This window comes from Gorilla gorilla, chromosome 16 (genome assembly GCF_029281585.2).
Source record: "Gorilla gorilla gorilla isolate KB3781 chromosome 16, NHGRI_mGorGor1-v2.1_pri, whole genome shotgun sequence".
Taxonomy (NCBI): Eukaryota; Metazoa; Chordata; class Mammalia; order Primates; family Hominidae; genus Gorilla; species Gorilla gorilla.
This window is the reverse complement of record NC_073240.2, coordinates 82327388-82350195: the sequence shown is the minus strand read 5'-3', so window position 1 is coordinate 82350195 and position 22808 is coordinate 82327388. Positions and strand designations below refer to the sequence as shown.

Below are 22808 nucleotides of genomic sequence, written 5' to 3'. Positions count from 1 at the left end.
TTATTCCAAGCTTCTGCATCATCTTTCATTTCAAAAGAAAATTCTCTGCCCAAAACGGCAATGATCTCTAGAGGATAACTATTTTTCCCAATTTGGTCAGCCTTGTCCTCTGTCTGAATCTGCATATGAAAAATAGAATGCTGAAGAAGCATCTGATGGGGGAATGAGGGAGGGAGTAAATGTGGTTAAGCAAAATCCCATTATCCAAAATCTCACCAGGTGCCCAGTTCACGTCGTGCCCCTCATGGAGTCAGCATCTGGGAAGTACATTTGCTTTCATTTAATAACTATTAATGTTTACTAAGCACCTACTGTGTAGCAGGTACCACATGAAGCGCTTAGACTTTCCACCAGGTTGTGGCTCCTGAGTGAACTGCACACTCACTTAACTAGCCATGTTCTGTGCTAGAAATGCAAAGGGAAGTTAGACATGGCCCCAACATTGAGAAGGCCACACTCTTGATGGGGCAACAGATGTGTCCACCAGACCTATTGTGCTTTAGCAGAGGTAGAACTTTTATTTTTTATTTTTTTGAGACGGAGTCTTGCTCTGTCACCCAGGCTGGAGTGCAGCTGCGCAATCTTGGCTCACTGCAACGTCCGCCTCCTGGGTTCAAGCGATTCTCCTGCCTCAGCCTCCTGAGTAGCTGGGACTACAGGTGCACACCACCACACCCAGCTAATTTTTTTGTATTTTTAGTAGAGATGGGGTTTCACCATATTGGCCAAGCTGATGTCAAACTGCTGACCTCATGATCCACCCACCTCGGCCTCCCAAAGTGCTGAGATTACAGGTGTGAGCCAATGCGCCCTGCCAAGGTAGAACTTTTGGGTTGGATTGGAAAAGATCTCACTGAGGAGGCGATGTGGGGAGACTTGTAAGGTACTGGGGAATTACCAAAGTTTGCTAAGGAGAGGGGACACAGGTTTTCCCTACATTTAAGAAGTTTAAACCAGCAGCCAATATGGAAGATGGGTTGGAGTTGGGGCAGCTGGAAGAGGGAGGCCCGTTAGGAGACTGTGCCAACAGTGTTGGTGATGAACAGCAAAGGCCGGGGCAGAGTGGCAGAAGAGAGGACGCTGTGGAGGGAACCAGCAGGCGAGCAGTAATGCAGGTGGAATTGATAGGGTGTGATGATAGCGTGTGGAGGAAAGAAAGAGGAGACAAACAGAATGCCCAGATTCTGGCCTAGCTATCAGGATGAATTGTGATGATTTCATCAAAACTGAAGAAGTAGGATGAGTGGCTGGTTTGGGAGGTTAAACATTTTAAAAGGCTGAGAATTCAGTTCCATACAAGATGTCCAGGTGGCGTTGTCCAAGTAGCAGTTGGACTGGAATGTCTGGTGCTTAGGAAGGAGATCCGGGCTGGAGATAGTAGCCACCAGCACTTGGATCGTATTGAAGGTGTGGGAGGGGATGAGATCATGCCGGGAGTGTAGTGAAGAGGGCCAGGGCAACCTTCCCATGTGCAACGGGGCTGTCCCGCCTGCCTCCGCCTGACCTACATTCACAGCAGCCCAGCTCCAACACCAGAGTCCACAGGCAAGGACGCTTGCCTGAGCGTCCTTGAGCGTCAGGCAGTCCTGTGGAGACTGCCTGAGCTTTTCCAGACTGATCTGTGATGAGGGCCTTTGTGAGAGGGAGGGGGCCCTTGCCCAGGGGTCTGCTGTGCCAGCAGCCAATTCCAGAAGCAGAGGTACAGACTCACTTGTCAGGGATGGTCGCCACATAGTTGAAAAGCTGCCATGGTATGCCTTGCAGAATGGAGTTCCTGAAGCTCGTGTGGCTCACCACACGCCCTTGGTTCCCATCAATCACCACCACCTGGATGCCATCTTCTGAACTGGGGTACTTCTTCCCATCCACCTACAGAGCCAGAGCAATCCAGGTGTGAGGCAGGGTGCCAAGGCCCCATGGTTCTCCTGCCCAGGTGGTTCCCAAGCAGACCCTGAAGGCAGAAGTTGCCTATGCATCTATTTGAAGCGTAAACTCCATTATCCACTTAACTCCTCGTAGCCCTCAGTAGTGGGTCAAATAGTGGCCCTACAAAAGTTATGTCCACCCGGAACCTGTGAAAGTGGGCTTATGTGGAAATAGAATCTTTGCAGACGGAATTAAGTTAAAAGATTTTTTGATGAAACCTTCTGGATTTTTAGGGTGGGCCCTAAATTCAAAGATAGGTGCCTTTGCAAAAGAAAGGCAGGAGGAGAGGTGAGACGCAGACACTCAGGAGAAAAGCCCACATAAAGACAGAGATTAATGTGTCTGCAAGCTGAGGAATGCTCAGGAGTGCTGGCAGCCACCAGGAGCGAGAAGAGGCATGGAACAGGTTCCCCGCCCCAAGCCCCCTGGAGGAAACCGCCCCTGCCAACACCTTGCTCCCAGTTTGCAGTAATTTGTGCCAGCAGCCCCAGGACACAGTATCACCTCTCAATGAGCAAACCCGAATCCTCCAGGGGCCAGAGGCACTTACTTCAATGTAAGCGAAGTCGTTCCAGAGGTGGAAGAAGTGCTGCTTGGAACTCTCCATCTTCACCTCCAAGAAATGGTCCTTTGTTTTCTGGAAAACACATAGAACCCAATGCAATTGTTAGGTTTGGGTAGTCATTCCCCTCCTCTTCCCGTATCCCCAGTCACAGGAAATGGTTTATGGAGCTGAGTGAGGGACCTAATTGGGTCTGGGCCCGACTGGACGGCAAAGGGGTCTAGGCCCGACTGGACGGCAAAGGGGTCTAGGCTTTGCTCTCAGCCACTCACCAGCTGAGAACCAAAGAGCTTCTTGGGCATCGGCACGTCCACGACAGCCCTCTCGGTGAACTTGGGGTAGGCTGTGGCTGTGCAGTCACTGACGCCTGCGTTCTTTGGAATCAGAGCTTTAATCTTTATCCTCTCACAGCCTTTCATGGAGCAGAAAGCAAACTTCTCTCTCTCGTTCTGAGCTTTCAGCTTCAGGAACAACAGCCTGCACACAAGGAGCATTGCTGGGCATTTGCTTGGACACTCAAACCTCCCTCTTCTCCTCCCACCCACCGAGACATTTACTCTGAGCTGGTCACAGCAGGTAGACCCAGCGGCCTTATAGAATGGGACCATGTCTACCACAGAGTTGCATGTAGTTGGAGAAATAAGGAACAAATGCATTGACGAAAAAGCTAATGAGAATGGCAATTCTATTCTGAGCACGTTCTATGTGCCACGCCATGCACACATTGTAAATCGACATATCTCACTTAATCCTCAAACAATCCTGTCCAGTAGGTACTATTATCATCCTGAATTCCTGGATGGGAAAATGGTGGCTCAGAGAAGTGAAGTGACTCGCCCAGGACCACACAGCTGGGAAGTGACAAAGTCAGCATTTTCCATCCCAGCATTGTGCCCGGTAAGGAAATGCTCTGTCTTCCTATCTCTAGTTTTCTCCAAACCATAATTTATTCCAAAAATTATTTTATAATTTATTTAAAATAATAATTATTATTGTAAAGGAAGCTGACCCAGTGTTACAGGGGAACACAGTACTAACTTGGGATTCATTATTGTTCTTTTAGTGCAGAAAAGCGCTTTCAGGCTGAGTCCTGCATCTGAAACATGGGAAGATAGGATATGGGGTATCTACCACCCATCTTCCTCTGGGGACCAACCCTTCACTGAGTCCAGTCAGACTAGGGAGCTGGGTTTGCACCACAATGCCCTCGCCCCCAAACCCCTACCACACAGCTGCTCAGACCAGGGGCACACATTGGACTCACAGAGGGGCCATGGATTGGCCAACGAGTAACCAAGATTCTTGCTCTTATGGGACCCAGCAGGTCTTGTCCACCACTGGTTGGTGCTTGAACTAAAAGACCACATGGAGTTGGGGCTGACAACCTTGTTGTGCCCCATGCCTGCTAAGGAGTCACGAGAGGAAGGCAGTTTGCAGCAAGTAGCTGAAAGAAGAGGCCATGCATGTGTGCGTATGTGTGTGAACATGGGGAGATGGAGAGACACAAGGGGGTGGGCAGGCTACCTCCTCCCTGCTGTCTTGGTTGTTTTCAGCACCTGAGCCCATGAGGCCCAGCTGGGTTTTTATTTCTTGAAGACCCCTTGGTCTTCTCTCTGTAGCACCTCCACTTAATCTGAGCTTCCTTGAGAGGCTTTATGTTTCAAGCCATCCACATCAAGTGATCTCAGAGTAAAGTAGAAACTGACTGTTACAGAGGCCTCGTGCTCAGGGCTGAGAGCAGAGCAGCCGTATCTGCATTCCATGCCCTGCGTGGTGGGGAAGCTGGGGAGGCAGGTGAGCACCCGCTTTGAGCAGCTTAGGAGGAAGGCAGTTCAGTGCTGCCCATGGTCACGTCTCCCTGGAGGCTCCCAACATGCTCCAAACCACTCCTGGGACCAAGGCACAGAAATGGGATTGGTCCTGAGGCTTCTGCACAAAACTTAACAGTATTCAGGTTTCCTTGTTGCCATTATATATCAGATTATCTAAACTGGGAGTGACCTAAAAGACCATCCAGCCCATGGTAGGTAGCAGCTGCCTTCCCTAATCCTGACCTGCAACTTGGATGTGTGCAAGCTGGCTGAACTGCAAAGCCCTGGGAGGCATGAAAGGAGCATGGGACTGGGCATCTGCCAGCCCAGTGCTCAAATCCTGGCTATGACCAAGTAATGTTGCAGAGCAGTGCTACTGATGGCTGTGCACCTTAAATAATGTACTTGTTTATAATTTAGTAAGAATCATTATAAGACTTCACTGAGGTGGTATTAAGCAAACTTAGCTATCCAGAACACAGCTACAATCACTTAACAGTTTTTTTAACCTGGAAAAAATGAGAGATGATTCAGAGCTTATATATTTCACACTTTGAAATCCCCTCCCTTTTAGCTGACTTATTTTAATTTTACCCCTAATTATAGCAAGCTGGTTGTTAAGTATCCTAGCCCACAGTAGATTATTAGAAGGTAGCTGCTAAAGGCAGGTGCTCTGAATATAAGAAACAACAAATGTATAAGGCAGAAAGATTTTTAAAAGCCCAAGAGTTTGCAGCCCTTCTCCATAGGAAACAGACCCCCTATAACCCAACTTCTGGTCCCTAAGGCGTTGCTGAATTGAAACACAACATAATGATCAACAGGCATAGGGCTAAGCTATGCTACCAACCAAAAAATGTGCTTAAGGTGACAAGCAGACCAGCCTTAGATTTTTAAGACTTTGATCAAAGAGGTTCAACTTACTTAGTGGAAGTTTCCATTTGAAAAATTCACATCTTTTGAACATTTCACTCATGAGCCGGAAAGAAGAAAATCTGCATGGATGGTATCCCAGGGACTTTACCTTATCAACATCTGTTACTTTAATCATAATATTTCCTAGTGGTATGTGGGGCATATCTCATTCCTCCTCCTCTGGTATTCATATGGGAGGATTTTCCTAAATACTCCTGGCCCCTGGGCCCTCCCCTCATCCACTTCTTCCCGTGGGAAGAGAGTGTCTCATATAATTGGTTGGTTTTGGGTATTTGGCTCAGCCCATAGAGCAGGGGCACTCTGGTCTGTCTTCCATGCTCTGAGGTTTTCGGGCTGGGCCCTATGTGGGGAGCCTGTAATTGCCCAGTGCTCCCTGGGGCGGAGGAGGTAAAATTGGGGATGATATTGGAAAGCTCTCTTCTCCAACAGCTTTATCATCAGTAAGATGGATCACTTCCTCTTCCCCTGCCAGCTTGTCTGCCCCCAGCTGGCTTAGCGCTTGTGTGGGGAAAGAGGTGTTTTTTATTGCCCTCCCATCCCAACATTTTACTTATACTTTTGATTCTAAATTTTAATTTTCCCTTAATCAAATTGATGGAGCCATAAATAAGATAGATCATCTGTTATCAGTTTCTTTATCATTGACTTCCATATAAGAATAGAAAACTGGCCATCAACTGATCTTTTACCCTTACTCCTCACAGTTTGCTATTGACGTTGCTGTGGAGCTGGGTTGGCATTCTTAAGACATTAGACTACATTTCTTTTTAAGAGAGGGGATCAAAGAACTCCCAGGAACAGATACTCTGTTTTCATTATATCTCTGTTGAATAGAACCTAGTGCAGGTTAGCAAAAGGGTGAGGGCTTTGAAGACAGATAGATCTAGGTTCAAATCCAGCTGGGTCAGCTTTATGCTATGATCTCAGGAAGTCTCTCCTATTTTCCCTGTGCCTTCTTTGCCCATCTCTCACTCTCTCTGTCACCCAGGCTGGAATGCAATGGCAGTATCTTGGCTCACTGCAACCTCCGCCTCCCAGGTTCAAGCAATTCTCCTGCCTCAGCCTCCTGAGTAGCTGGGATTACAGGCACGCGCCACCATGCCCAGCTAATTTTTGTATTTTTAGTAGAGACGGGGTTTCACCATGTTGGCCAGGCTGGTCTCGAACTCCTGACCTTGTGATCCACCCACCTCGGCCTCCCAAAGTGCTGGGAAGCGTGAGTCACCACACCCAGCTGCCCATCTCTTAATCCTCTGCTCCAAGCAGGTTGTTGTGAGGATTTGAGATAATGTACCATGTTTTCTGGATTCTAAGATTTACTGCCTTCACTTTTTTTTTCTGAAATATGTAAATTCCCTACAATTCACATGTATATTTAATAGGGTGTTTATTTTACTTTTAAAGCTTAATAGCTTTAAAAATGTCGTTAATGTATGGGACAGTCAGCCTTAGAGTCAAAATGCCTAGAAAGGTGTCTTACATTAATTGGCATTAACTACATGGCTGTTCTTAGACTTATTGGAAAGGCCAAGGGGACAAGATGAGGTTGAGCCACTTTCCTGCAGCCAAGTGGGCGCCTGCTCACCCTGAGTCCTCGTCCCAGTAGTAGTGGCTCCTGCCAGGGTAGCTCTGCTCCACTTTGTCCATCTGCAAGGTCCTCACGAAGACGCCCGTCTTGGACGTTTGCTTCAGCAGGCGATTGTGAACATCCGAGAGGATTGAGAATGTGGTGCCTCGCGGGTAGCAGAGCCCCACTCGGATCCAGTCGCCCCTAGGATTGGAAGTAGAGTCAGGTTACAAGCAAGGGTGTCCAGGCCACAGGGCCTTTGGAGCATGCCTTGGAGAAAGAGACCAAAAAATCTCCACCAAATGACACCTCCACTTTTGTATGGGAAATTTTGAAAGCACATTTGCTGTCGTGGTGACTGAGTTGCAGTGTTCAAGGAGAGAGGGAGAGACAATGGCTGCCCATGAGCAAAGAGTCTGAATGCTTCACTGGTGTGTCTCCAGGGCCAACCCTGGGGGTGCTGCATATGGAACTTTGGGAAAAAGACATTCTTTTCGTAGTTAAAGAGCACAGGATCCAAAGGACCTAGGCTCAGCCCCTTCTGGGTCCAGCTTGATTGTAGGGCCCATTTCATCTCTTTGGTCTCATTTCCCACATCTGATAAATGTCTGTCTCACAGAAATACTGTGACAAGTAAATAATGTGCATAGAAAATACTAGAATCTAAATATATGAAGCCCTATCCAGATGCCCTCGGCCTCAACACTTTATCTCGCAGAGCCTCGTTTCCCTCTCTGTAGGATGGTAACAACAATACCCAGATATTTTTGTCATCTATCGAGCACTGGCTAATGCCAGGTCCTGGGTGCCCGCCATACCGTATCTCTTTGGGTCCTCATTGCACTCCTGCAAGGTGTAATACTATCCTCAACTCAAAGATCAAGGAGCTCAGGCTCAAGAGGTTACATGCCCTGGCCAAGGTTACCCATGCTGGAGCAGGGGCTTGGCCTGTGTCCTTTAATTCTTAACTCCTGGGTGATGTCAGCCCCTCTAGGTACTCCTGCACGGATCACATGGGCTAGCCTGTGGTTTCGTTAGACGCAAGTCCAGGACTTTGCAACAAGGCATCGTTGTCAGCTTTGAGCTCAGCCAGAGCAGCTGCCCCCAGATCTCACTGCTCCTGGCTGGACACCCACTCACTTGTTGAAGTTGATGAGCCAGATGGCGAGTTCGGCGGGGGCCGTCTGGTCCCAGTGGATGGTGTAGCCCTTCTGCAGGGTGACAACCGGTTGGTATTGCTGGTAATGGGTGCTCCTGGTGAGCGCTCCCTCCAGGTAGAGAGGGTGGCTGGGGAAGTCATTCTTGATGATCTTCATTCGCAGGTTACTGGTCTTGTAGGCTTGAATGTACATCTTTTAAAACCCAAAAAGGAAACACACAATGAGGCTATTACGAAGGATTATTCCAAGAGCGTCTGGCTAACATCTGACTATAGACCGCACTTTCAAAGGCACTTTCTCTTTACAGAACCCTTTTTAGAAGGCTTGAATGAAAGAAAGGCCAAATAAGGGGACATCTCTTTCTGCTGATGGACGCAGCCCAGGCCTTACTGTGTAATCCAGCTAATGCTTTCTGTTCATCTTCATAAAAGTGCTCTGTTGAGCTTCCAGTGGAAATTTGAGAAGAGTCTGCGTAATAGTCAGATGGCAAATTTTGGACAAAGGACAGAGATGTGGACGGAGGAGGAAGGGAGTAAGAGAGAGAGAGCGAGAACTTTTTTAATTCTACCATAAAATACAACTCGCCTATAACTGGCAGTTGCTCTGTCTGCATTTGAGAGAGTGCCTGGGTGTGTTGGCCTACTTCTCCCTCCTACTCCCTCTCAGTGTCTGGCCCCTGAGGCCAGTCCTTGTGGTGCCACAACACACTGCATGAATAAATCGTGCCTCATTTCAGAGGAAAAACGGAAAGCAAGACTGTCAGCCATTGAGTTCCAGGGACCTAAGAGCCTGGATGCTTTATCCCAGCATTGGTTTAAAACACTGTGTTGGCCGGGCGCGGTGGCTCACGCCTGTAATCCCAGCACTTTGGGAGGCCGAGGCAGGTGGATCACCTGAGGTTGGGAGTTTGAGACCAGCCTGACCAACATGGAGAAACCCTGTCTCTACTAAAAATACAAAATTAGCTGGGCATGGTGGCACATGCTTGTAATCCCAGCTACTAGGGAGGCTGAGGCAGGAGAATCGCTTGAACCTGGGAGGCGGAGGTTGCAGTGAGCCGAGATCACGCCATTGCCCATTGCACTCCAGCCTGGGCAACAAGAGCGAAACTCCATCTCAAAAAAAAAACAAAAACAAAAAAAATGCCATGTCCTGTTTTACGGCACATCCCAAATTCATAAGACAATATCCCCATAACTGTGACCAAGAGAGACAATCACACCAACGTGCAATGATGTTGTGCTTTTGGAAGGAAGTGCTTATCTTCCCCTCTAGTTTTATCGCATATAAGATGGAAAGAGAACCAACCCTGCCCATCTTAGGAAGTTGCCCTGAGTATCAGAAGGTAAAGCGTACATTAAAGCATTTTGTAAGATGTAAAGTGAAGGGAAAATATTATGAATAACAGTTAACCAGTTGCCAGTTATGATAATCTGGCAAGCTTTAACGATGAACTTTTTTTTCACAGAAGATAAGCAACATATCAGAAAGAAAGTGTGGGAAGGAAAATCAAGGCTCCATATGGGATGCCTAGACCTTGAGCTGAGGCTGTGTAATGCTGACAGTGTGGATGCCAGGCTTGAGGGTTTGGTCATCCTTCAATTATTCAGGACATGACTGTCCTCCATCAGCTCCCTTCTGACCCCACTTCCCTTCTTATCTTCCTCAGACCATCATATCAACCACTCACTCCCATTAGCATCTTGGCCCTTCCTCTGCCCACACCTACAGCAGAAGCCACCCCATGGCTCATTGCACAGCTCCGCCTCTCCCAGGGCTCTTGAGCAGGGCTGAGAAAATCCCACAGCCTGGGAGAGAGGTGCCTCTGCAAATGCACCGCCTCCAGTCTCCACTGGGTTTTCAACACTGCCAGGCACTCCTTCCACAAGCTTCTTGTCAACATTTTCCACTCTCTACAGCAACTCTTCCAAATCTTTATCGCTCTCTGGAGGTTACTTTCCTCAAGCCCAGTCCCCACATTCTCAGCACATGACATCACATTCTACTGCAGAGAGAAACACCCTCAGCTTCCTGCCCTCTGCCCCGTCTTCCTCCCTGCTAAATGCTAGCCCTGCCACCTACTCTGGCACCTGACCCCCACCAGCTGCACCCTGTGCCCTCTTTGCCCCTTATGGCCCTTTTCCTTCAGCCCAACACCATCTCCCTCTCCTATCACTCCTCCACCCCCAAACCACCATTTAGCTCCTTTCTAACACCCCAATTCCTGACACCCACAGTGGTGATAATAATGCCTGCCTTGTAGGATAGTTGTGAAGACAGCTATTCATACATGTTTCCTTCATTCTCTGAGACGACCTGGCTCACTGTGAACCTGACAATTCATTTTCTCAGGCCTCTCTCCCGTTACTCATTTGTTCATTAGTCATTCATCAAAATACTAGAAGTAACAATAATATAATAATAGCTAACTAATATTTTAAGTTCTGCTCTGTTCTAGGCACCATCTAGACCTGCCCTGTCCCTCATGTGGCCACTGAGCACTGGACATGTGGCCACTGTGACTCAGGATCTGAATTTTAAACTTCAGTTCATTTAAATTTCAAAACAAAAGCAATGTAAATATTTTTTCCTATCCCATTACCCTGATTTGATCATTACACATTGTATACATATATCAAAATATCACACATGCTCCAAGAGAATATACTATGATATAGCAATAAAAATGCAAAAATAAATTAAAAATAAAATTAAAAATTCACATTAAACACAACGTTATTGTTTCAGTAGGACTACATTTCCCTTGGTTGAAAATTGAGTGGGCTATAAGTGTAAAATACACAGTAGACTTTGAAGACTTAGAAAAAAAACAAGAAGTGTTTTTAATGATTTTCTACACTGATTCATTTTGAATGATAGTATTTTTAATATAATTAAAGTATTATTAAAATTCTGTTTCTTTTTACTTTTTAACATGGCTACCAGAAAATTTAAGATTACATGTGTGGCTTGCATTATATTTCTATTGGATAAGGCTGGTGAAACATTTTACATGTATTTTCTGAAGCCACCCCCAAAATCTCACCAGGAAAGTTCAACTATTTTACAGGTGAGGAAACTGAGGCTCCAAGAGACCAAGTAATTTGCCCAAGGTCCAATGGTAAGTGTTGGAGCCTGACTTGAATCGAAGCAGTTGACCCAGAGGGTTCTTTTTTTCTAAGCATTTTGCTTACCAAGTGTTTTGACTTTAACTTTGTAAAAATCCTACTGGGTGAGGGGAAAAAATAAAAAGAAAGAAAGAAAGAAAGAAAAAGAAAAAAAAAATTTTGTATCTCTTTCTGGCCTGAAACAGAGCCAGGCATACAGTAGACACTTACTGAATGCTTGTTGCATGAGTGAATAAGTGAGTGGCCGGCCCCCAGAAAGGTGTCCCCACCTGTGCATAGCGCCCACTGCAAATGGCCCCTCTCCAGTCGGGAACATTGATGCAGTCTGGGTGCCGGACCAGCCAGTTGTCATTCTTCGTGAGGTAGGAGCCAGGGTACTCGGACACGGAGCCGTCGACGTCATGGAACACAGATGTCTTATCCCCATCCATGTCCAGCTGGTTGAACCAGGGCCCAGGCTCTCCGAAGAACACTCTGGAAGTAATCTAAACAGAGCCCAGGAAAGTTAGGCAGGGCTAGAAGGTGAAGGGAAACTGCAGCCGTCATCAGGCCAGGGCGAGGTTTCCGATTTCCACTGACATTACAAGCCAGCCAAAACAAAGATGCTCTCAGGCACTGAGAGAAACCGCGTGGCTGACGCCTCCGATGCAACCGGAGTCACAGTCAAAGGTTCACTGTGCCTCAACTCCCAGACCTAGCACATGCTTTTGGCCTCTGCTCACTGGAGGGTTGGCTGCTGTGGATGAGCTTGGAGACTGCTCTGACACACAGCCTTCACCAACTGCAGAGATGGAGGAGGGGGACTGAGGATTGTGAGTGTGACTGTGTGTGAAAGGGAGGTGGGGGTGATGTGTGTATGAGAAAGGGTACACACACTTTTACACATACACACACACATACACGGGGGCATCCGTGTGCGAGAGAAGATGCATGTGGCATGTTTCAGGAAGACAGTTTTGCAGCATGAGCCCTTGCAGATTTCCATGACTGACCTCTTTCAGGCCCTCAGTTGCCTGAGTAAAGACATTAAGTCATTGCAGTTTCACATCGTTTCCCTCAGCCTGCCAGGAACTGGGCAAACAGGCAAAAGGCAGGAGCAGGGAAGAGAAGGAGGGAAAAGTCTGGGAATCCATAACCTGAAGGAAATGCACAGGAGGCCTGGCCCTGGCTGGTCTCACAGGGCAGCCCTTGCTCCTGATCCCCTAATCCTCAGCCCCTCTTCTGCCTTCTCTGTCTAGGGCAAGGAGGCCTCTGTTTATAGTCTGCTCTCGGGGAGAGATTAAACAGAACATCATCAGCTAAGACTTCCCTTGGAAACTGTGGGGCTTGTTAGATTCTTTGTGCCAACTCAGGTGGCCTGGTCACAAGACTCAGTTTGTCAAAGTCAAGTCCCTTGGAGGAACAGCCTAGGAACCTCAGTCCACACGTCGGGTTCCTCCAGAGGCTCGCCTGAGTTTTGAGCAGGGAGAGAGCAAGCGGGCATTTACCCAGACCTGACCTGTGGGGCAACCTATGCTTGTACTTTTCCAGTTTGGATGAAGAGCAAACTGGGACATGGCCCAGCCTAGTTGGAGGAGGCTTTTCAACCCCTGCGGTGGTGGCAATAGCTCAAACTCTGGGACCCAGGGGACTTGTGAATCACCATCCAAAGTCTGGGTTTGCCGGGAGTCTGCCCTGGCGCCTCACTCACCGGAACGTCCTCAAAGGCAATGCCGGTCACGTTGTTATGGGGGCAGCTCTGCCAGGCATTATTCAGGCGGAAGGCCAGGGCGCTGGTGTGCCGGCCCTCCAGGGCCACAAACTTTCGGAAAGTGCAGTTCTGGATGTTGATGGGGCCATCATATAACTGAATTCCTCTAATTGGAAAATTCCTATGGAGTTAAGGAGTAAGATGTCAGTCTAAATGCCATGTTTGCCCCTTCTGAGGTGGATGGTAGCAGAGACTTCCTGGGTAAAACCATTCCTGATCCCCACCTCTAGCAACTCCCCCTGCCCCAGATCATTATTAATTAATTATTAATTCATTAATTAATTTAAAGCATGTATAGACACACTAAGTGTCAATGAATGACTGCCGGGTGAATGGATGGATGGATGAATGGATGGATGAGTTGATGAATATCCATCTAGTTGCTAGTTTGGAGTTTGGAGAATGGTCCTGTATTTCAACATTTTCCCCAATTTTTCCATTATATAAAGAGTCATTGGGTAAATACTGTAAATACCACTGGAGCGTGCCAATATTATGTTTCTTGGGAAGATAGAGCTGTTAGTCATTATCGCCTTAGTTTTAGTTGCTATAACAATTAAATCAGATTAAGACCCACATGAGTTTCTCCTCTGGGAGTAAGCCTTTCACATTGGCAGTGTGCTGGGTTTGGGAAACAGAGGGGAAAAGGACACAGAATGGAAGGTGATAAACGTGATAAAAATAATTGTAAGGCAACATTTTCAGCACCCCTAGAAGAAAGGGAGGCCCCACTGAAAAGCAAGACTGTAGGCTGACAGAGAACCCCAAGAAGGCCCTGAGACCCAGAAGGAGGTGGGAAGCGGCAACAGGCTTGGACATGGAGGTAGGAGAGACTGGACAAGAACTGGTGACTTGAAGATTTTGCCTTGGCTTAGCATGGAGTAGGTTGCTCAGACACACTTCTCCCATTGCCTCAGACTCCTGAGCAGAGCACAGGAAGCAAGGGTCTGCGAGGCTGGCTGGGCTTCCTGGTGGTCCTTCTTGGGCCTGGCCCCAGTCTAGGCTTGCTCCTTCTCCAAACCCAACATGTATGCTTATGCTGGTGTCTCTGTATCTGGGTCAAGCACATTCTCTTCCACAGCAAATATAAAGAAGAAAAAATAGAAAGATGGAAAAAGAAGCAGAAAAAATATCTGCCCACAGGGAGAGACCATACTCCAGTTGTCCCTGATCTTCAACCCTGGGCTCCCTTCCATTCCAATATGGTTCCTTGAGGAAGACCCTAGGCACAGCAGTCATGGTAACATGCCTTCAGTGGGCACCAAAGACTCCTTGCATTTCTATATTTTTATGTTTATAATTGATTAACATCATGATCTAGAATCCTGATTCTCAAGGGGTGGCTCCATGCATTTTTTCATTTCACATATTTTAGGGACAGTCCATTTTTACTAGCTCTATACTTAGGTTTTGCACTTCAGACCCTGACCCAGCTCTATACAAGATGGATCAACCATGATTAGGACTGCAAGCTCTTAGGTTCCTACTTGCAGATGCAATTTGAGAAACCTGCCTCAGTCTGACAGGTTTCCTTCCATAAACAGGATCACCTTTGGAAGTCATCAGAGCGTTCTGGCCCTGGGAGGCTGGTAACCCTTGGCAAAGAAACCTTGAACATGCAGATTCAGGGTCACTCATACAAATGCTGAAAGGGACTGCTCCATTACTCAGGTTAGACAAGAGGAAGGGCTTCTCACAGCTCATGCTGAAGACCATGATTTTGCCTTTGCAAAGTCTTTTCCATGTCCACTTGGGTTGGAAGTTTTAGGTCAATGTGTATTTTGTGTCTTGACTCTAGTAGTAGAAATTATATCTTCCTAGAGAAAGAGTAGAAAGCTCAGACAGACAAGAAGGGCTGATCTTATCACCAGGAGCACAGGGACCACCATGCTGCTCACAGGCTCAGAGCCTTGCTCTCTGGCTTGAATTCATACCTGAGCAGAAACACCAGCAGAAGAAAGGAGATTTCCTCACCACTGACCCAGCCTGTGGTTTTCCAAGGAATTGACTGAGTCCATTATCCCTGTTTGCTCATCAACCTTCCAAGTCACCCATTCATTCTCCACCCACCTGCTTATCGTCTGACCTTCATTTGAACTCCCCCAGCCGCAGAATCCGGGACTCCTCAGGACAGTCCTGCTATTCTGTTGTTGAGCATATCTGACATTAAAAAGATCCATCCTTCTTGCACTAAACCAACCCTAACCCACGGTGCCTGTGTAGAATGAGTCTCATCCCCTATGTGCACAGCAGCTCTGAGAACATGTAACAATATCCCCCATGTTGTCCCCGAAGTGATGATCCTGTCTTCTGGTTGAAGACCCCAACCTGCATGTGACATAGCTTCGGCTTTTGTCACCCTCCTGGTTATTCTCCTTTAAGTGTGCTTCGGCCTGACTCTATTGCTCTGCCATCCTCAGGAGTGGATGCTACACTCCAAGTGAGAGTGCTGTCAGAGAAAAGGACTCACGGTCCCTGATCCCAGACACACTAAATTCCCATTAACATAGCCCAGGAATGTATTACGCATTTTGATGGCCACATCACCCTGTTGACTCATATTCAACACCACTTTTTGACTTCTCTCTCCCCATTCCAGATTTCATCCCTTAATTGTTAGTCTCAGTCACCTCAGTGATTCCTCTGGCTGGTAGAAGACAGAAGAATTCATAGTCAACAGGTAGAAACTACCCATTAACTTTTTCCCTTCCATCACAGCCACTTAGGTTAAGCCACTCAGAACAAGGAGCTACATGGTTGCAAACCTACTGGCCTATAGGGAGGGTCCTTCCGCTATGGTCCAAGCCGCCAGGTCCCCAGATCCTATTGTCCATCATTTCCGTCCCCACGTTGCCACTCTCACCAACAAACAAGCTGTTCTTTATCTCTTGCTTGGAGCCGTCGTCGTACGGGAAGGTTCCACCACTGTAGAGAGATGTTTAAGGTGAGATGTCCAGAGACAAGATCCCACAGATGACCAAGTACAATGACAGTTGTCCTTACCTGGCCAGGGTCAGGCCAATGCCATTGTCAGCAAACCTGTGGGCAAGAGCAGATAGATAGTCAGAGCATGCCCTGGCTTCACATTCAGTGGAGTCGTGGAGAGAAGGACACTTCCCTGCCCTTGGAGTCAAACTGAATACCGTGCAGAGGAAGGAGTCTCTACGTAAGCAGAGTCGTGCTCAGGGAGTTGTGGCTCTCCTGTTCCGCACAGGAAGGGGATTTTCTGGGTCCCCTCCCACTCTGACTCTGACTCTAGAGAGAAAACAGTGACCCCTGTGGCTCTCCACATTCAACGGCATTGACAGCATGCAGACTGGGGTCCATGTGCCTCCCTCTCCAGCCCCATCCTCTGTGATTCCAGGGCTTAGTGTGAGGTTGGATCAGGAGAACTTGAAGGGCCTTCCGCTCTCAGGACCAGCACCAGGGAAAGGTGGAGTATGTGAATGCACTTCTTTTTTTTTTTTTCTTTTACCATCTTCACTGCTGTTTCAGCCATAAAGAGAGGCATCAATAGCTACTTTTCAAGTTTCCAGGAAGCCAGGCAGATGCTGACCCTGAGAAGGGCAGGAAGTCATTTTGCAATTGCTCTGGGGCCATCTCGTCAGCTCCCTTTCACCTCTGCCCTTTTTAGGGGTCAGATGAGCATGCTTCTGGGGGGCGTCTGATTGCGAGGGACAAGGGATTACACAGAATCCAGAGCTGAGCCTTGGGTCTGTGCTACCACAGACCCTAGGGCCAAATACAGTGGCCGCCTTCACTTCCTGTGTCCCAGGGGTAGATTTAACTGGTCTCTATGCCTCTGCTCCTTCCACCTGTCCTGTCCACCCTGCCAGGCTCATCTCAAAGTGCCATTCTCACCAGCCTCTCTGCTCCCTAAAACTTCCGTGCTTTATATCCTTCATAGATCCAAGCTCAAGGGCCTGGTGAATCCACATCAGCTGCACCAGGCTGGTCCTGGTGGCAGGCATGCTCTCTAATTCCCAATGTACTTTTTCATATTCTGCTCACCCTCTTTCAGACACATGGACCTTTTTCTTTTTCCGAAGCCCATTTAGTTCAAATCAATCATTCCAGTCCCATCATTAGGGCACTGTCTTATCCATTTATTTTCCCAAACTTCCTGAGTCTTATCTCCCAGGTCCCTCCATGGCTTTTCCTCATTGCTTCTGTCCCCCAGTGCTAGGCTCCTGGTCCCCTCATTCTTCCAGTCCTTGAAGGGATCCCTATCTTCTGTCAGCCCTGATTGCACCAACCTTGTCCACAAGTAGGACCACAGCCTTGGTGCCAGGCAGATCCTAGGCTACCTTGGAATGAGTCTGGTGGGGGATTAAAAGACACACACACTTTGGCAGGAGGGGTCTTCGCAATTTTTCTTGCTGCCCTAAATCTGGCATTTACCATCTCTTAAGGGACCTAAACTCTGAAATGCCCAACAACCAGAACCAAGAGATTTACCGAACTTAGGATATTGCAAAGAATTTCGGCATTGACACCATCTAGTTTCTCTTCAACCCAGGGCTTCCACCCACCTTCTGCGTAGTGCCCCTCCCAAGGATGCTCTAGGGTCTGCTCTAGGGATGAGGAGCCTGGCAGCTTATCCCATAGACTGGTGTCTCATATGGTAGGAAGGCTCTTCCTTCTCCAGAGCTGAAACCTGCTTCATGCCTATCACTTCTGCCTTCTAGAGCCAATCAGAACAACCCTGCCCCCTTCCCCTAAATGCCCTTCAGAAACCCAGAATCAGCTCCCTTTTCTCCCTTCCCTTCTTCTTAAAATGAATGACTTCTTTTCTCCTGTGCAAAATGAAGGCCCTGCGGCTGGGCACAGTGGCTCACGCCTGTAATCCCAGCACTTTGGGAGTCTGAGGCGGGCGAATCACAAGGTCAGGAGCTTGCGACCAGCCTGGCCAATGTGGTGAAACCCCATCTCTACTAGAAATACAAAAATTAGCCTGGCGTGGTGGTGCACGCTTGTAATCCCAGCTACTCGGGAGGCTGAGGCAGGAGAATGGCTTGAACCCAGGAAGCGGAGGTTGCAGTGTGCTGAGTTTGCACCACTGCATTCCAGCCTGGGTGACAAAGTAAGACTCCATCTCAAAAAAAAAAAAAAAAAAAAAAGAAGAACCCCCTCAGTCTCTCTGCCTCTGTTTTTAGGTTTTGCTTTTTTGACTTTTTTAAAAAAAATTTATTGTTTATTTTTGGCCACTGCCTGCTGCCATCCTATGTCCTTGCCTGGCTGGGGGACCCAAAAGCCTTTGCACCTCCCCTTCTCTGTCTCTCAAGCATCTTCCTGGGGCTGCAATGCTAAGTCAGTTTCTCCCCAGATCTCTGCATTTCTGAGCAGCCTTTCTCTCCCTCCCTCTCTCTCTTGCTCTCTCTGTCAATGCTGTGTCTCTGCTTTTCTCCTCGCATTTCAATTTCTCTTATTCCCTTTCACCTTTATTTCTCCTTTACTTGGTCACAATAAAATAGAGAAATATGTTTATTTCCTAATAGGGTTTCTGATTTCCCATTTTTAACACAAAAGGCAGACACGGAGACATTTCACAATACTCCCTGAAAACAAATCCCAGCTCCACTGCCTGTGCCTTCTGGTCCTTGTCCAGCATGTGACAGTCACTCACATAGGGACCTCATATGAGAGCTCAGCGTTCCCTGCCTTTTTCATTTGGGTCTTGGAGTCCAGTGAACTGTAGCTCCAAGTTCCAGTTCAAACTCTAGCTAACTGCGTGACCTTGGGAAATTCACTAAACTGAACCTCAGTTTATCGTCTCTAAAATGGAGATCATAATTTATATGTTTGAGAAACATGGTAAGAAAGAAATGCAACCAAGGCTTTCACATAGTAAGTGCCTAGGATATTCTGGCTTCTTTCTTCTTCCCTCCCTTAGCTGATGGGCCGCATGACCTTGAGAGAGCCAAGCCCAGTGACTATTTGGAAGCGAATCATAACCCACAGCACCTGGCACTGTGGGCTGAAGCCAATATGCTGCTTTTAGGTTTTGTTTTTTTTGGCCACTGCCTGCTGCCATCCTATGCCCCTGCCTGGCTGGGGGACCAGAAGGCCAAACGTCAGTATGTCTGGCTTCCCCTCTCTGCTTTGCTCTCCTCTCTCTGTAGGGGGCTAGGGGAAGACGGGCCATGCCCCCTTTGTGCCAAAGCCGCACGCTGCTCTGACTCACCGGCAGCTGTCCAGCCACACATCCCCGCCGCGCAGCCAGGCCCCGTGGTCCTGGTTCTTGTAGGCAATGAAGTGTCTGATGATGGCCGGCTCCCGGGGCTTCAGCGGGTCGGCGTCCTGGTGAGGGCTGTATCTGCAGCACAACCATGGGGAGGGCACAGGTGGTGGTGTTGGGGGCACGCCTCTGCTGACTCCCTTCTGGGCTCTGTGAGCCTCTCTCTACTCACAGTGCCCAGGAAGGCATTGACTAAACAGAAACCCATTCGCATTGCCCGGGCTCTTGAATGAACTTTCTGAGTTCATCACAGAAGCAAGAGGTCACTCCACCAGCCCATGCAGGCTCCTCACATACTGAAGAACCTGCCCCAAGTGGGGCCAAAACACAGAGGACAGTTCAGACAGCCATTCCCACAAAGTCATGCAACACAGTCCTCGTAGCCCAGGAGAAGAGTCTGGAGATACCCAGCTCTTCCACTAACTGGCAGGTCACCTTGAACTAGTGCCTTTTCTGAGCACTTCTTAGCTACAAAACGGAGTGCACTATCATGTTACCAGTGTTACCCACTTTTGATGGAGACCAAGCAACTTGTCTCTTTAAAGGAGATTGGTTTTGCTAATTACCTTGAGGTTTCAAAAGGACCTTTTGAAAGTTGCCCCTGGCCTTCAGCTGAACAGTAGGCTTATTTATAGGCATGACTTGCATGTTCTTTCCCATTAAATTGATGGTAAAATTCTTCCCTTCTGTTCTCTTCATCTTTTCATCCTGGCCCAACCTACTGTGGCCCTGCTCATTTCTGCTGACTTACCAGCTATTCACTTTGCTGAGGGATCTAGAAACCTCTGGGAATTTCTATCTTCCTTTGGCTGCTGGAGCCAGAATCCTAATTCAGACTTTACCCTGCTCAGGTTTTCACCATTGTACCCCCAGCAACTAGCTCAAAGCCCAGCACAAAGCAAGGGCTCAACAGATGCTCAGGGAATGAATGAGTGATTGAAGGAGGGGGAGGCAGGAGCTGGACTGCAAGGTCACCGTGGACTGTGTCTTCCCAATGGCTGATTACCTGGCAGAGATGATCGAGAGGAACGGCCGCTTGTCCTTGGCAGAGGCCTCGGTGGTTTTGACTCCGTTGTCTATGATCATGCCAGCCTGCAGGGAAGAGATATTCAGGGACACATTAGTTTCTACTGTGGGCTACAAGCATCGTCTCACAATCAGCCTCACTGCATACTTCTGAATGCTCCGGGAAAACCAGCTCTGTTCTCAGGCTGCTTCAACAGAAGTAGAGGATCTACAGTAAGGGAGGTGAAGATGCTGCCTCATTCTGCATTGCTCAGACCAAATCTGGAATATTTAACCTCTTTGAGGAGCAGATGTGGAAACTGAGGTCTAGAGAGGTTATGTATCTTGTCCAAGGCCACATAGCACAGTCCATGTGCAGAACCCACACTGCTTTGGATAGTTATTAGCCCAGGCCCCAAGTCAGGAACAACAGGTATACACTCTTAGGAAATTTGTCTGCTGTGATTTAAAGGAAATGCTGAACCTAAGTCCCATCTTTACCTTGGGCTGGGGTCAGTGACCTTCCCACAGTCTCATTTTAGCTCCTGCCTGTCTTGAAGAGAGAATCTGGCTTTTTTGTTTGACTCTAAACATGTCCACTTTGTCAGCCATGGGATAGGGAGAAATCGAGGCAGCTGAGTGATGCTGCCCAGGGAGGCCACCATTCAGTCTTCATTCCTGTCTGGATTCTTGTGGCCTCTTGTGAATGCTCATACTCAGATTTCTCTTCTTTAGATAACTGGAGGGCACTGTGGCCGTTTCATTCTCCCTCTGGCTTATAATTCAGCAGCAGTGATGTGAGTCAGATGATGTGGGGTTGACTCGCAGCTCTACTCCCACCAACTATGACTGGGCAAGTCCCTTCACCTCTTTAGCCTCAGTCATATCATCTGCAAAATGGGCTAGTGATACCTATGTCACAGGATGGTTATGAGGACCCAATAAGAGACCCCAGGTGAAGCCTCCTGGAACAGGTCCCTCTCACTGTGGATGTGGAGTCAAGACTTACTGGGCATGAACACCAAGGACGGGACCTCCTCCTTGGCTTAGACAATCGAATCAATCCAGCTGGAGGTTCCTCTTCACTCCTTCCCTCCCTGCCTCAGAGAATGAGACCTGCCACCTTCTTCAAGGCCCATCCCCACCTGCACCCATGAGCCCTTGCATGCCTGCTTGTTAGAAACCATTCACCTGCATGCACTCCTCCCCTTTCCAGCCTCTCCACAACTGCTAGGTTCTATGTGGCCCACCTCCCTGCTCATGGAAGCCTTCCCAAGGGGTGCGTGTGGGGGGTTTCTCGACAAGCAGCCAACACATTCTCTCCACTGTTCCCCCTGCCACCAACAGCAATATGCCCCCTGCACCTCCCTCTGTATGGGAGGGCCATGTCAGCCTCAGAAATGCCCTCTGTTACCCAGCACTAATTCTCCTCTGTCAAGATGAGACTGTTGTCTTCCACACCTCTGCTCACTGCCCCATGACACTACCCTCTTTTCTAGTTGCTGGGAAATGACACTGCCTGGGGACTCTTCTTCTGTTTCTGCCACCCCACCCTGCAACTGCTTACCCCTTGCCCCACCCTATCTCCTAGGTGTAAGCACAGGTCTATTCTGAGACCGCATCCCTTCCTTTTGGTCTTCTCTCTGGTTGGGCTTTTAAAAATCTTTTTACTTTTTGCCTCCGAATGTATTGTTCCCTTTGAGGAACGTCAGTTTTTCTTTATCAGTACCATTAGGGATTGGACCAGAAAACCAGCCTAGGCATTTGGGAGTCTATCTGCGCACCGCCCTGGCATCCTTGAGACCACCTCTGCCCCAACAAAGAGCGTCTCTGGTTTCAGCCATGCTCCAAGCTCCAATCCCATGCCCCATGACTCTGGTCTTGACTGCTGTCCTCACTGGGAGGTCCTTGACAGACTCGAGATCCCAGTCATCTTGATATGCCTTCTGTCCCCCAGTGCCTAGCTTGGTGCTGGACACAACGGCAGGTGCTTAGGAGATGTTGATGAGCAAATGAAGATGACTGAGGACTTTGTGTCCCACCTGCCCACTTAGCTCTGTGCAGATGCAGCAACCCATTCATTTCCCAAGAAGCAAGACAAGAGGGAACAGCAGAGAGGATGCCAATGCTGCCTCCACCTTCCTTCAGAACCACGTCTTGATTTCCTTCAGCTTATGGATCAGGCCTAACTTTTCATAGTTGAGGCTACACCCAGCCCCGCCAAGTGAATTGCAAACCAAATTCCGGTGCCCAGCTCAGGGGCCACCAAGAGAAGCTCTCCCCCTGTCAGCATGAGTGAAGGCACAACTTGCTCCTTTTGGCTCTGGCCATATTCTCAGTCCATGCCCGTGCAGGAACCACCACAGGAGATTTGTGTTGAAGAATGTGGCCAATGGCCTGGGAGGCCTCGCAAGGCTGCTCCATTTTCTTCGAGACCAGCATTAAGAATGCAGTTGTTCCCAGCTGTCGCCAACTGGCTGTCCCGGCTCTAATCATCTGCAGGCCTGGGAAGGGGACCGAGAGGCTGGCCAGAGAGGCGCAGCCTGGAAAGACTTACCCGGTAGTTGGAATGTGCTCGGTTGTTATAGAATTTTCCCAGTGGAATGTGCTCTGAATAACCTGGGGAGTACATTCCCACGGAGGGGCCCGTTGGTACGTGGTGAAAAATAAACCAAAATCCAGTTTCCTGTTGGGGAAGGACACAAGGGAAAAGCCACAGCGTTCA

At 48.4% G+C, this 22808-nt stretch overlaps 1 protein-coding gene across 5 annotated transcripts in view; it reads right to left on the bottom strand.

Moving 5' to 3' along the window:
• Positions 1-22808, bottom strand: part of CEMIP (cell migration inducing hyaluronidase 1) — a 172603-nt gene that overhangs the window by 6946 nt on the left and 142849 nt on the right. For all 5 annotated transcript variants that reach the window (XM_004056653.4, XM_063698768.1, XM_055363644.2 and 2 more), the window contains 12 exons: positions 22641-22769; positions 20085-20170; positions 19025-19156; positions 15844-15879; positions 15610-15765; positions 12781-12961; positions 11360-11575; positions 7943-8154; positions 6821-7006; positions 2761-2965; positions 2477-2563; positions 1712-1869 (listed from right to left, as the gene is read on the bottom strand). In XM_004056653.4, the coding sequence (XP_004056701.3) occupies positions 1712-1869; positions 2477-2563; positions 2761-2965; positions 6821-7006; positions 7943-8154; positions 11360-11575; positions 12781-12961; positions 15610-15765; positions 15844-15879; positions 19025-19156; positions 20085-20170; positions 22641-22769 (1784 nt within the window). The remainder of the gene's footprint in view (positions 1-1711; positions 1870-2476; positions 2564-2760; positions 2966-6820; positions 7007-7942; positions 8155-11359; positions 11576-12780; positions 12962-15609; positions 15766-15843; positions 15880-19024; positions 19157-20084; positions 20171-22640; positions 22770-22808) is intronic.